The 12,538-nt window shown below is 43.5% G+C and overlaps 1 protein-coding gene across 7 annotated transcripts in view; it reads left to right on the top strand.

Moving 5' to 3' along the window:
- Positions 1-12,538, top strand: part of nav2a (neuron navigator 2a) — a 215,282-nt gene that overhangs the window by 166,050 nt on the left and 36,694 nt on the right. For all 7 annotated transcript variants that reach the window (XM_071489495.1, XM_071489496.1, XM_071489494.1 and 4 more), the window contains one exon: positions 5,449-5,571. In XM_071489495.1, coding sequence (XP_071345596.1) covers positions 5,449-5,571 — 123 coding nt within the window. The remainder of the gene's footprint in view (positions 1-5,448; positions 5,572-12,538) is intronic.

The following is a 12,538-nucleotide window of genomic DNA, read 5'->3' as shown; positions in this document are numbered from 1 at the left end:
AAGCCAGTGTCCATGTTGTAACAGGCCCCCTGCATACCTTGGCTGTCACACTGTGCAATTTAAACCTCTGCTGTCATCATCATTATCAGATGAAGCTGGAGACGGTGCCAACTCGTCTTCAGATGGCATCGAAAATCTCGAGACAGATTTTCTCTCAGTGAAAGAGCTGCTTCAGTGATCAGTTGAAGTTTAGGTGGAAGTAAAGGAGATTTTATGAACTCAGGGAAGCGAGGCAATTAAAATAAAACACACATCTCTCTCTCGCTCTCTCTGGAGTGGGAATTACTTCCTGTGGCCCCCAAAGCATTTGCACGGATTCACCAGCCCCCAGGCAGCTGTACGAGTCAAGGGAGCTAAGTGTTGTTGAAGTAGTTGATGTGTGTAAATCTGTGGCTGAGCAGACAAAGGCTGAGCCACAGCCACACCTGGACAGGTGAGTGATGTGAGCAGGTGAGCAGAGCCATTAGTGCACTCTGAAAACTTGATATCCAGGCTGGATCAGAGGCAAGGAGGAAGGAAGGAGGAGCAAGACAATCATAAATAATTTCCTTCAGAGAATTCCCTGATGATCTGATATTGTTCGGACTGAAATTAAAGATCACTTTCATGATCAATTTTTAATTTTTCAATTAACTGATTAATCAAATAGTTAATAAAATGTCATAACTTGCGTAAAACGCCACTCACAGATTTCCAGAGCTCAAGGTAATGTCTTTGAATCCCTGCTTTGTTTGACCAAAACTCAAAAGATGCTCAAATTAACATCATATTTGAGAAACTGGAACCTGCAAATGTTTTGCATCTTTGCTTGATAAATGACTTAAATGATTAGTAGATTGTAGAACACGTCCTGATTGATGATGATGATTTTCTGTTGTGTCCACACTATAGTATATTTAGCAGATTTTGTGACACAGAGGGAAGAGTTAAGGTTATTCTGAGCTGGATTTGAATGGTTTGAATGGTGGATGCTTGGGATCTGGAGATGGACGCTGCACTGGAATCAGTGCTGCTACATGTTGTCTGTGTGTGACACACACAGTACATGCTTGGTGTGTGTATTTGATGCTGCCAGCTGTATGAATCCAAGAGATGAGGTAATGGATGTCCAGCAAAATGAGCTTTTATTCAAATGGGAGCACATTGACTAGATTAGGCTCCTGTGTTTTGGGGGGGGGGGTGGAAGCTGCAGAGGCACAATGTGTGTTTGTGTGTATGTGAGGATGTGTGTGTGTGAGTGGGTGCAGGCATGTGGGTGTGTGTATGGTGGGTGGAGTTGCCCTGTGGGTTAACCATTTAAAACAGACGTGGACTGATGACCTCCCCCTCTCCTCTACATCCTCAGGCCATTGAGCAGTTTGCTTCATCACAGGCTTGTCAGTATCCACTCACTAACTGGTTCTTCCACACAGAGGTGGATGTTTACCCAGAGAGGAGGAGCCGGCATTCGGATTACAGCAGTTAACTCTCGCAGCTCAACTCCTGAATGTCCTTTACAGGGTCAGACAGAATTCAAAAGATGCCATGCAAATAGTTTTGGTTCCATTTCCCAGAGTTTTCAGATATTGGCTTCCAACCCAGTATAATGGAGATGTAGTGAACTTGCATTATTAAAACTGGCTTTCAAATAAATCAGCAGAGTTTTCAATGCTACAAGCCTCACAAATGAAATTCCATTCACCTTGGGGCTGAGATCCGTCAGCACATAAAACCAAAACCATCTGCTGCTTATATGCCACTTGTGTTTCTCATGCTGGAACCATTAGTAGATGAATCAAGAAGTCAATTGAAAGAAAATCAGTCAAAATCAGTTTGATAACTGATCAACTGTTTGTTATTTATTAAGAAAAAAATACAGTTTTTAGCTTCTTTTACTGTAGTCTGCTGCTTTTCTTTGTTTTATATCATTGTAAATTGGATATTTTTAGGTTTTTAATAATGAGGATAATAACTTGCTATATAAATAGAGTTCACAGAGTGCTTAGACAATCAAAACAAGGGGCTCAAAAGGCAATATAAAAACAGAGAGCTGATATTAAGACCAAGCAAGAACAGGGCACAAAGAAGGCAATGTTAAAGTGGAAAGACAGACTATATACACATATATACAGATAAGGACAATTAGAGAGAGCGGATTATTGATGTTGATTGGTCAAAACAAGCAACATGAAGATGTCAGCTTCTGCAAATTCCTCACAGTTTTCTGACATTTTATAGACTAATAGATTAATTGATGATTTGAAAAGAGAACTGAACAATAATTGATCGGTTAAACATTCACGGGTCTTGATAGTGAATTAATTTAATAGATAATATGTCTGATGACACCGCTTTAGTATCTGCAGTGGTTTTCTTCAGTCTCCAACCCCCTCCTCTGTTTTTCCTTTTGGCTTCTCTGGCCCATGGAGACTAGGACACCCCCCTCCCTAGCTCCTTGGCTTGGGGGTATGTTGCCCAATCTACCCCTCGGCCTCCCCCTTCCCCTCCCTTCCCTTCCCTTCCTCCCTTCCTTCCTCCCTCCCATCCCTCCTCCACCTCCACCTTTCACAGACAGACCCAACCTCCAGCCAGGAGGGAAGAGCATGTGTAGCTGAGGAGAGAGGCTGCATACCAACACTGAGCTCCCACAGCGCAACACACACTCTGCACATGGACACATAATCTGTACGTGGAGGGTTCACTGATAGTGTGCACTCACTTGTGATATCACCATGGTTAAACACGCTCTCACCTGGTGATATTGTTCACATAACAGCAGATATCGCTCACAGGCTCAGACGTGATAACAGACAGTAGCCAGACGGTTGGGGGAAAAAAAAAAACGGAAACCTCTGCTTTGGAGATTTTTATCAACCGGGATCAACCCTCACCCGGACCTGTGTGTTTTGCTTTGGACTAACTGTGACACCATGTTTGAGGCAGAAAGGTACGTCAGAGATCTTTAAACCATCAGCAGAAGTCAGAAGCTCTTGAGGCGAGTGTGACTTTTTGTGAATTTGCTCCTGTCACTGCCACTGTGTTCACATTATCTACAAGTCAAATATCTCTGCAGTTTCATTTTACTCAAGAAGTTTTGCTTCTGTTAGTTGCACGCTTGTGTAAAGCTGCTCAGTTTCAGCCCATAAAATGTCTTGTTTGGACACGTCTCTCCTGCTGCAGAAGGTTACAGGTTAACAGGCAACTGAAGCAGTGAGACAGGGAGGCTCAGTTACTCATTAGTGTGAAGGAGTAATATATATGTGTGTGTGTGTGTGTGGCTGCCAGGCCATCTTCAAGGTGACTTTGCTTTGGGATGATGGATGCTTCCCATAAGGGGCAGCTCACCCCCCTCAGAGTCAATTTCAACTGTCTTATTTGTCTGTTGTCTCTCTTGTTATTGTGAAATCTGTTACACAACACGTGTTATATTAAATAGATTCAAAAGATCTAACTTCGGTGGTTGTCAGGATTCCTGATTGTGACCCTGCAGCATAAGGGAGGTTTATTTATATTACCTCAGCAGACCTAAAAATACAACGTGAAACATCAAATCACCACAAATTAAAATGATAGAAACCATTTTAATATTTATTGATGAAAACTTAATAAAAGCAACTGTGAATATAAAGGTTTTTAATCTGTCAGAATCAGGCAAGTCTTCTTTCATCTGGAAGTTTGTTCCAGGCTTTTTGGTGCATCGTGGAAAAAAAAAAAAAGCAGAATCTCCATCTGTAGTTTGGACCGTTGGGAATGATTAGCAGACTGCTACCAGATGACCTGAGAGAGTGGCCGTTCATTCATGTTCTGGGGAGAAAGTGCAACATCTGCTACTTTCAGATTTGCTGCTGAAACAGTTGTGTTGTCTTGCTGCAGGGTGCAACAAATCAGTCCCAAAAGGCAAACAGTAGAAAAAGGAATTAATAATTCAAGTAAGTTATCAAGAAAAAATTACAAATAATTGCTGAAATGCAAGGATCTGCTGCTGTCTTTGTTTCTTTTTTTATCCTGTTTTAGCTGATTGTTTCAGTTTTCCAGCCTGCACTCTGAAATTAAAGAAAATACAATAATGAAATAAAGAAATTAAAGATCTATCAGCTAAAAAGCCAGATTTTTATTCTCAGAAAGCTGATGGAGACCAAATCCAGAGCTAAAAGGAGTGTGGACAAAAATACGGGCTCTGAATTAATGCTAATATTGCTGTGGATCTGCTGGATCTGTTGGTATAAATTCACAATGTCAACTTTATAGAGCGGTGATGTGTCGTCATAGTGTTTTCAGCTTGTTTTCATTGCAGCGGTAAATGTTATAAAAGCTGCTGTTTGTTCAGCATCTGAACAGGTTTGCTCTCTGCTCCGTGACTTGTTGTTGCTGTGTCACAGCTCAGATGTTGATTCTGTTTGACTGGAGGCTACACAAAGGGGCTCTGTCTATAGGAAACACTGTACTGTGTGTATACTGTATATACATGTAGGTATAGATGTGTGTGTGTGTGTGTGTGTGTGTGTGTGTGTGTGTGTGTGTGTGTGCTGGACTCCCTCTTTCTAAGATGCACACAGAGATAACGCAGAGAGTGTTTTAGTGGTCGGACTCTCACTGGGATTATTTTTCTACTCACTTAACTGCACAAACAGAATCATCAATGTCCCACACAGAGAGCATTCACCCAGCCTCAGCATTAAATCAGCAAACATTTCATTAAATTACACCTGGGCTATATGAGCCAATATTTAGTTCCATTAGGAGTCTCCTCCACGGGTAAATATTTATGGGATTAGTTCGTGTTGTTTTAGTTTGAATGGGAATGTTTGTGTTAGTGTCGAGGGCCTCGGCATCAGCTCCAGACTGTAACTGCTGCTAACGGTCGGCCTCTGACTCTGACAACCAATAAATCAGCTTCTTTCAAATGTAATTTTCCATTATGAGATGAAGTGAATGACCTACTTATGCTGCACTTACATAGACAGTGTATTTTTAGCCTCTCTTAATGTTCATCCACTCAGTCAATCATAATATCCCAGCCTGGAGTGGATGATGGACTCAGTGTTGGTGATGGATGCCAACCTCCTTCCTGTAGAATAAAGAACAGACTCATCCTCTGTCTAACTGAGCTGCCACTCCTCTTAAAGACTGCTGCTGTTTACCACTGGCCACATGAGAGACATGTGTCTTCAGTCAGACAGTTTGCTGTCTTCAGAGTTTGTGTGGGAGCCTGCTGCCAACCGTTTAGGCCTGATTGATGAGCGCTTTGCCTCAGCCGGAAAACTAGATGGATGTGGGCTCCTCTTTGCTCTATATACAACAACAACAGCAGCTCTGAGAAGAGGAACAGAGTGTGTCAACTCTGGCCAAAGTCTTAAAACAAAGTGTGGTGCTGCACAACTTCAAATCATCCTCTCTGAGCCCTTTAATTGTGCGTCTCGGACGTGCTTTACTTTGCCTGTGTATAATGTACTTTGTTGTGTTTTGCAGCTATATGACTGACGGAGGATTGGGTCTGTACACACGGCGCCTGAACCGCCTGCCTGACAGCATGACCGCCGTCCGAGAGACACTCCATCGAAACACATCATCAGGACAGGGAGATGCTGACAGGTAGGTCTGGAAACCCCCCCCTCTTATTCTCTTAGAGGCGACCAGTGTGATGTTCACTTTATTTCAGGAGTAATTTATCTTGCTCTATTTATTCCAACTGAAACTAAACTGGTCCATACTCAGATTATAAAATAGTCTTCTGAAGTTCACATTTCTGTGTCGTTATTCTTTAGTGATGCAGATGAGGCACAGATGTTTTGGTGAATGAGTGCAGGATCTGTGAGCCTGAGTGAATTTCAACGCTGTTTTATTACCTTCTGCTGAGTTCACACTCACAAGGGCGAGCTCGGTGACCTTCCACTGCACTGGACTCCAACTGAAGATGCTGAACTTCATGTGTTTGCTCATTTGTGGCCAGTTGTGCGAATTTGGGCATACATAATAAATAAAGTTAGCTAATGAGCTTGAGGACGCATCCTGTGCTTGTGATGCTTCCTGGTCCACTTCCTGCCTTTTCCTAGTTTTATCATACAGGAAGTGAAGGTATGTTGTCCTGTTATCCGGAAGCTGAAACACTGTTGATTCCTCTTTTTGGCCTCATCAGCTCTGATTCAAAAACAGTGAAATGGAAGGGGTCCTTTAATTGCGGCTTTTACAGGTGTAGATGGAAAAATGATCTTAAAGCATAAACATTTTATATATCACAGATATGAGTTAAAACACAAACAGCAGCCTATGGGGAGAGTGTTGGTCATAACAGCAACGTTTCAGCGGCACTTGAAATTGATAAAAAACAAATGGAAAACAGCTCAAACACCATCACATCCTGTGTGTTGCTCAATGTTAACAGGCTGTCGTAAAATTTCATCATGAAAACCTCTTGCTATTATAGAATGGAATGCACCAAATAAGAAAAATACGCAGAATATTTTACCATTTTAAGTCGTATTTGAGTCTCCGTCTGCAGTGATCTGAGTCTTACTCCATCTCTCTCCAGTTTCATGATAGAAAATGTTCCAACTCTCCACTTCTCAGATTGAGGCTGCACAGGTTTTGCTCAGGCTTGCACCACCACACAGAAGAGCAGCAGTGAGACACGTGCGTTTCTGTGGGTGTTATCAGGACTATAGGCCACAACATGTCGTTAAGAGGGAAGATCGGCTGAGTATTTGCGTGTCGGTGGGACTTTCTGCAGCGTTGCGTGTCGGTGTGAGTGATTCGGCGAGGCGCTGCCGTCTTTGTCCTGTCACAGAGATGGAGAGGGATTTGGTTCCTGGCTAAGTGACAGACGGGAATGGATGAAGGCCGAGTCGCAAAATAAAAGGATGGGGAGGGGGTGGCAGAAAGAGAGGCAGAGCAGGGGGGAGGGAACAAGCTTGATATTAAGATGGACTGCAGAACGGACGACGGTGACTATGAGAATAAATGAATGGAGGATAAACTGGGCAAAAAGACATTAACCATCTTCTTGTGCTTCAGAACATTTAAAATTGTAAACAAAGCTTTGAGTCTTACGGTGATGTGTCGCACAGACAGACGTGCTGTAGTCGTTTCAAGCAGCTTTTCCTCTAAACCTTCCAGCCTTTTGACTTTTGCCCTCTTGCTGGCATTTACCCTGCATGCATACAAACACACACATTCAGTCCTCCACAATAAACTCCTCTGGCCCTCAGATGGAGCTAAACACAAACTGTCCTCCTCACCTTTCATCTCTCCCCTCCACCCCCTTTCCTTCCCTCCTCCCTTGTACCTTGTTTTGATTAGAGAGTGCAGCGAGTAGAAGAAACTGGGAGCAAATTAAATGATAAAAATTGGGGGATTTCTCCTTTTTTTTAAATTGATCTTCGTTTGATTTTGTGCTTTCATGTTTCCCTGTGAGGTTTAATTGAGCGATCCAGCAGGTAAAGCTTCTCTATGAACTTCTCATTTCTTCTTTCATGATCTTCAGACAGCTTCATTATTGCTTTCATGAGATTAGAGAGAAGGGCAAGGAGAGAGTTTTAAAATGAAGAGGGGGTGAGGTGCCCCCCCACCCCCCCCACCCCCCCCCCCCCCCCCCCACTCCTCTCAACCACACCTCCTCCTTCCCCCTGAAGGAATGTCTGATAAATGTGCTTACTGCTCTTAGTTTGGATTAATTAGGAGAACTGGGGAAGCGGCAGATAACATTCATTAGCATAATAAACCCAAACCAGAGGAGCTGGAGGGAAGAGGAGGGTGACTGGTGTTCTGCTGTAAACGATGAGGCTAATTTAATACATGAGAGGTGGTTTAATGGTGCGGTTTGTGCAGGTGGAGGAGGGTGAGCACCTTCCTCTGTATGTGCTTCCAACATTTTGTAGTTCATGGGTGTCAGAGGTGTGTGCAGTCTGTATTTGCTCACTGGGTGTGTGAGCCATCTATAAACCTGCTAGAGTTTAAATACTTTTTTTTAATGTTCTCTGGTTTAAAGATGCAGCCGGTGAGGAAGTGGGGGAGGGGAAAGGTGTTGGGTGTCACCATGGCATTGGGGCAAAAAACCTCATGACCCCTGGACGAGGAGGTCAGGAGCTTCAAAAGGTCGAGGTTCACAGGTGGGAGCTGTAGAAAAACTTTTAAGACTTCACGCTAAAAACCCTCCAGATCAGATTGAGCCCGGACTAATGAGGGGCGTGAAAGATGCGGCCGGAAAAGCTCGTCAGTGGGGGAGGCTCATTCAGATAACAAGAGCCTGCATAAAGCTCAAAGTATATATCAGGTCATGAACTGAGGTGGTGACTGTTGTAAATGCAAAAACTAGTTTTACCAACTGTCAAACGTATGTAAAACAGAGCGTGGAGGCAAAAGAGGGTCACACTGAGTCATGGGACAACAGGACCTGCAAGGCTGAGTGAAAAGGCAGAGACAATAAAGACTAGAAACTCTGTGTGTGTGTGTGTGTGTGTGTGTGTGTGTGTGTGTGTGTGTGTGTGTGTGTGTGTGTGTGTGTGTGAGTGAGCACGCTTATCCCTGTCATTTATCTCTGCGGCAGGAGAAAGAGGAAGCTATCTATAATGGTCCGTCGTGTGATTTGAATTCTCTTTGTTAAAGCAGACAAAGAAAAGGTCTTTGTGGTGTGAAACCACTGTAGCTGAGTGTTAGCGACTCCGGCCCCTCCCCTTCTTGCTCAGGCGTTGAAGATATAATTTCACACAAAGAAGAGAGAGGAAAACAACACACAACTCTGATGACTGATGCTTTCACATGTAAAAAGTATATAAATCAATATAATGAGGTGACAGTGTGGATAAAGGATCCCACTGGTGTTTTAGACGTTTCTCTGAAAGATCTATCCCTCTATTCTACGTTTGACATACTTCATGTGCATCATGGGAAAAAAAATTCAGCAAGTGTAAAATAATCCATGACAGAAGACAGAAAGTCATTTTGTTTAGTCAGCGTGAGTAACTGAAAAGACTTAACCACAGCAACTCCAGGAGATCAACGCTTTAAATAAAACTACTTAATCTCTTGTCAGGTAAAGGCCAGTTGGCATCATTACTAAGAGGTCAGACAGTAAGCAGCTCGATGTGAGAGGGTTTAAACCAACACGAGGCACCTGACAGAGCGAAGAGGCCAGATGATCTGCACCTGAGCTGTAGGTACATCAAATTAAAAGGCAACAGATGTCACAAGCCGGAGCAACCAGCAGGGATAATGTTTTTTTATGTTAACCTATTAACTGCTGCTCTGCTTCTTACACAACAAACAGCATGTTCTAGTGACACAAACACCTCCCGTCAGCACGTTAAAACACTTCCTCAGCCGTCACTCATCCTGACACCTTTCATCATGCTTCTCATTTTGTTGATTTAATGGCTTTTGTGAACTATCTTGAGTTGTGTTTCAAAGGCAGCGTACAAATAAACCTGCCATGTCTTCTCTTGTCTTTGTGTTACTGAGCCTTCAAAGTCCGTGTGTTGGTCGATGTTAGCACTGCAAATAACTTTAATTCACTGATGCTCTGGCAAAGAAATCCCAGGTGAACCTTGGTCAACTTTTACCACAACGCAATGTGACATCATCTGGCATCGCACTGCACTGGCCAATCAAATACATTCGAGCCCACATTCCTGGCAGGTTACTGTGCTGTGTGAATTGTGCAATTCTACTGTGTTGTAAAATCCCTTCTCTTATGATAAACTATTGTGCAGCCTGTTGGCATCTGATGAAGTAAAACTCAAAGCAGCCATCCAGGATCGGCTGCCATCCAGGATCGTACCCCCCCCCCACCACACACACACACACACACACACACACACACACACACACACACACACACACACACACACTACCCCCAACCCCCCCAACCCCACACACGCACTTACACAACCCCCTGAGATTTATAGCATAAAGCTGTTTTCTGTCTGAGTGACCGTTAACACAGCAGCACAGCGGGTTACAAACTGAAACACTCCCTAATCTTATGCAGCCAGTGGACAGTGTCAGGTGTGATTTTACTTTGAAGTTACTTCAAAGTAAAAGCCCTTTTTGATTAAATGTTTACATTATTATGATACAAATTATTTGGTCTGCCCCCATTAAGCGGAATCACTATGTAACTTGGAGTAAAGTGGATGTTCATGGTTCATTGTCTGAAGTTCACAGTGTCTGTAGGTGTGTGTGTGTGTGTGTGTGTGTGTGTGTGTGTCAAACGCATCTCAGGAGGGCTTTAATCCCACCTGCAACTGTTGTTTAGAACATGTTATACCACTCAGACACACACATACACACACATTACACACACATTACACACACACTCACTGTAACACACACATGCCCCAAGCTCCAGTGTGTTATCTCTTCTGTCTGGACTTGAGCAGGTTCCCCGGTGGCCTAAGGGAGAGAGCGAGAGAGGTTCACCCTCCTTTATCAGCTCTTCTCCTCAGCTACAACACCTGGCGCTCCACCTGTCTCGCCCTCTACCTGTCTGTCTCTCTGTCTGTCCTCAGTAACCCCACCTCCACCTGCTCCCCCTGGTTCAGCAGAGTGAATGTTGTGGTTTGCTCCCAGGCTCCCACTGTAATAATAATCATTGGATCGGTTTCCTCCCCTCCCTCTGTTCCTGTCGTTTCATGAGCCAGCAGTCCTGCTCCCTGCAGAACCAGGAGTCTATTTGTATGATAATCACAGCAACACTACTTCATCTGCACTTTTACCCCCCTGAACCTTTCCCCTGGTGGGTCTTGTCCTACTTGTAGATGACATCAACCTGTCAGTGCTGATCACAGCTGCTGTTTCACCACTTCTCCCACACAAACCCTGCTCAGCAGAGTGTGTGTGTGTTTCTGTCCCAGTCTGGTGTGTGTGTGTGTGTGTGTGTGTTGCTCCTCAGCTCCACTCTGGAATACCAGGAGTTTTTGGTTAATGATGGCAGAAGGGTGCAGGCTGAGTGTTGGGTTACCAGGATGAGTGGCACCAGGGAAAATGATGAACACACCTAAAACATCTGTGGCTGTCGCTGGAGTTTACATTATTTTTCCCCCATAATTACATCTCATAATGAAACAATGAAGTAATTTTAAACTACATGACCTAACAGCTGAGATTCATTCCCTTTTAAATCACACTGCTTGATTGTAAGGGTCCAGAACTGAAATTGCTATGTAGAACTTGGCACCATGATAACTCAACAGTGTTCAACTGAGAGCTTTCCACATGCTGCCACATGGGATCTGTCCCATTCCTCCATATATTAGATGAGCATCAGTAAACCATGTGCATTAACAGGTAAAAGAGGAGAGTATGAAACTTCTCGCCTTACAACCTTCAAATGAACTCCTGGAGCTGAAAATGTGCAGCAGCTGATTAAAAAGAAATGTACTGAGGTCTTCAAGCTACAGCAGACTCACGCAGTCTGCCTTGAGATTTGGTTTTGTCAAGAAAAGGGAAAAAAAAAAGAAATGTTTTAGTAAATATTCACCATGGGGAAAGTATTTTAAACATCTGGCCTGCGATTCTCCTTTGTCTGCTTTCTCCTTATCTTCTGCACTCACACACTCACACACACAAAACGCTATTCAAACAAATACTTTTCCTCAGATATCTAGACTCTCACACAGCCTTTGACTCCCCACGAATACTAAATACTATAAATGCCTCCAGCCATGTTCAAACTGAAAGCAGCCTTTTGCTGTGTCCACACAATGTGTGTGTGTGTGTGTGTGTGTGTGTTTGTAACGAAGCCATGCCGGCGAGGCATTCTGGGGCACGCTGGAGCAGTCTGACCCACAATCTGTGGCTACTCCATGTAAGCTGTGAGGCCAAATATGTTCCCAAGTTAATGATGCTCCCACACACCCACATACCCCAGCTGCTGCAGAACGCTCCTCCACCTACACTGCAAAAATCTCCATCTTACTTATTTTAGTCTTGTCTGTGGAAAAGGAAATAACCAGTTCTGTGAGATCATTTAAATCTGTTTCCAAGACAGATCAACATTTTATTTATTTTTATTTTATTTGTAAATTTTTTATTCGTCATTCTGCCTTACAGGCAGGTCTCACCAGCTCTTGAATAGCAAACTTTTGCAGTGAAATCAATTTCTCCCAGTGGAATCACTGATCAGTCGATGAACCGTGGAAGTAGAGTGTAGCTGCACAAATAAAGTTCGACCTTACTGACCTCTGATACATGAATAGAACCTACAGAGAGCCAGAAAGTCCAAAATAAAGACAGTTATTGTAACTTTTTCTCTGTCAGAGTATAACCTGCTCCACAAAAGTGGAGTAGGTTGCAGACAGGAGTTCATGATGTAAGTACGACTTTTAAATAAACTGTGTCACCTTATTGTCCTGTTAGCAACCAAGCTAACAAGCTATCAGGCTGACAGTTAGCCTGTTAGCTAAGGAAGCTTCCTTTTTTCTGCAATAACTCTTTACTGAAAGAAATTACACACAAACCGTAACAGGCAACCTCAGTGGGGGAGACAGGGATTTTTTTTGCAGTGTACCACACACAGAGGAAAGTTGCTGCCCACATGTGTGTGGGAGGAGGTGGCATTAATTAG

This window comes from Trachinotus anak, unplaced genomic scaffold (assembly GCF_046630095.1).
Source record: "Trachinotus anak isolate AG129_WGS33_773 ecotype Australia unplaced genomic scaffold, CSIRO_AGI_Tana_v1 ptg000011l, whole genome shotgun sequence".
Lineage (NCBI taxonomy): Eukaryota > Metazoa > Chordata > Actinopteri > Carangiformes > Carangidae > Trachinotus > Trachinotus anak.
The sequence above is the reverse complement of the archived record's forward strand: the minus strand, read 5'-3'. Positions and strand labels throughout refer to the sequence as shown.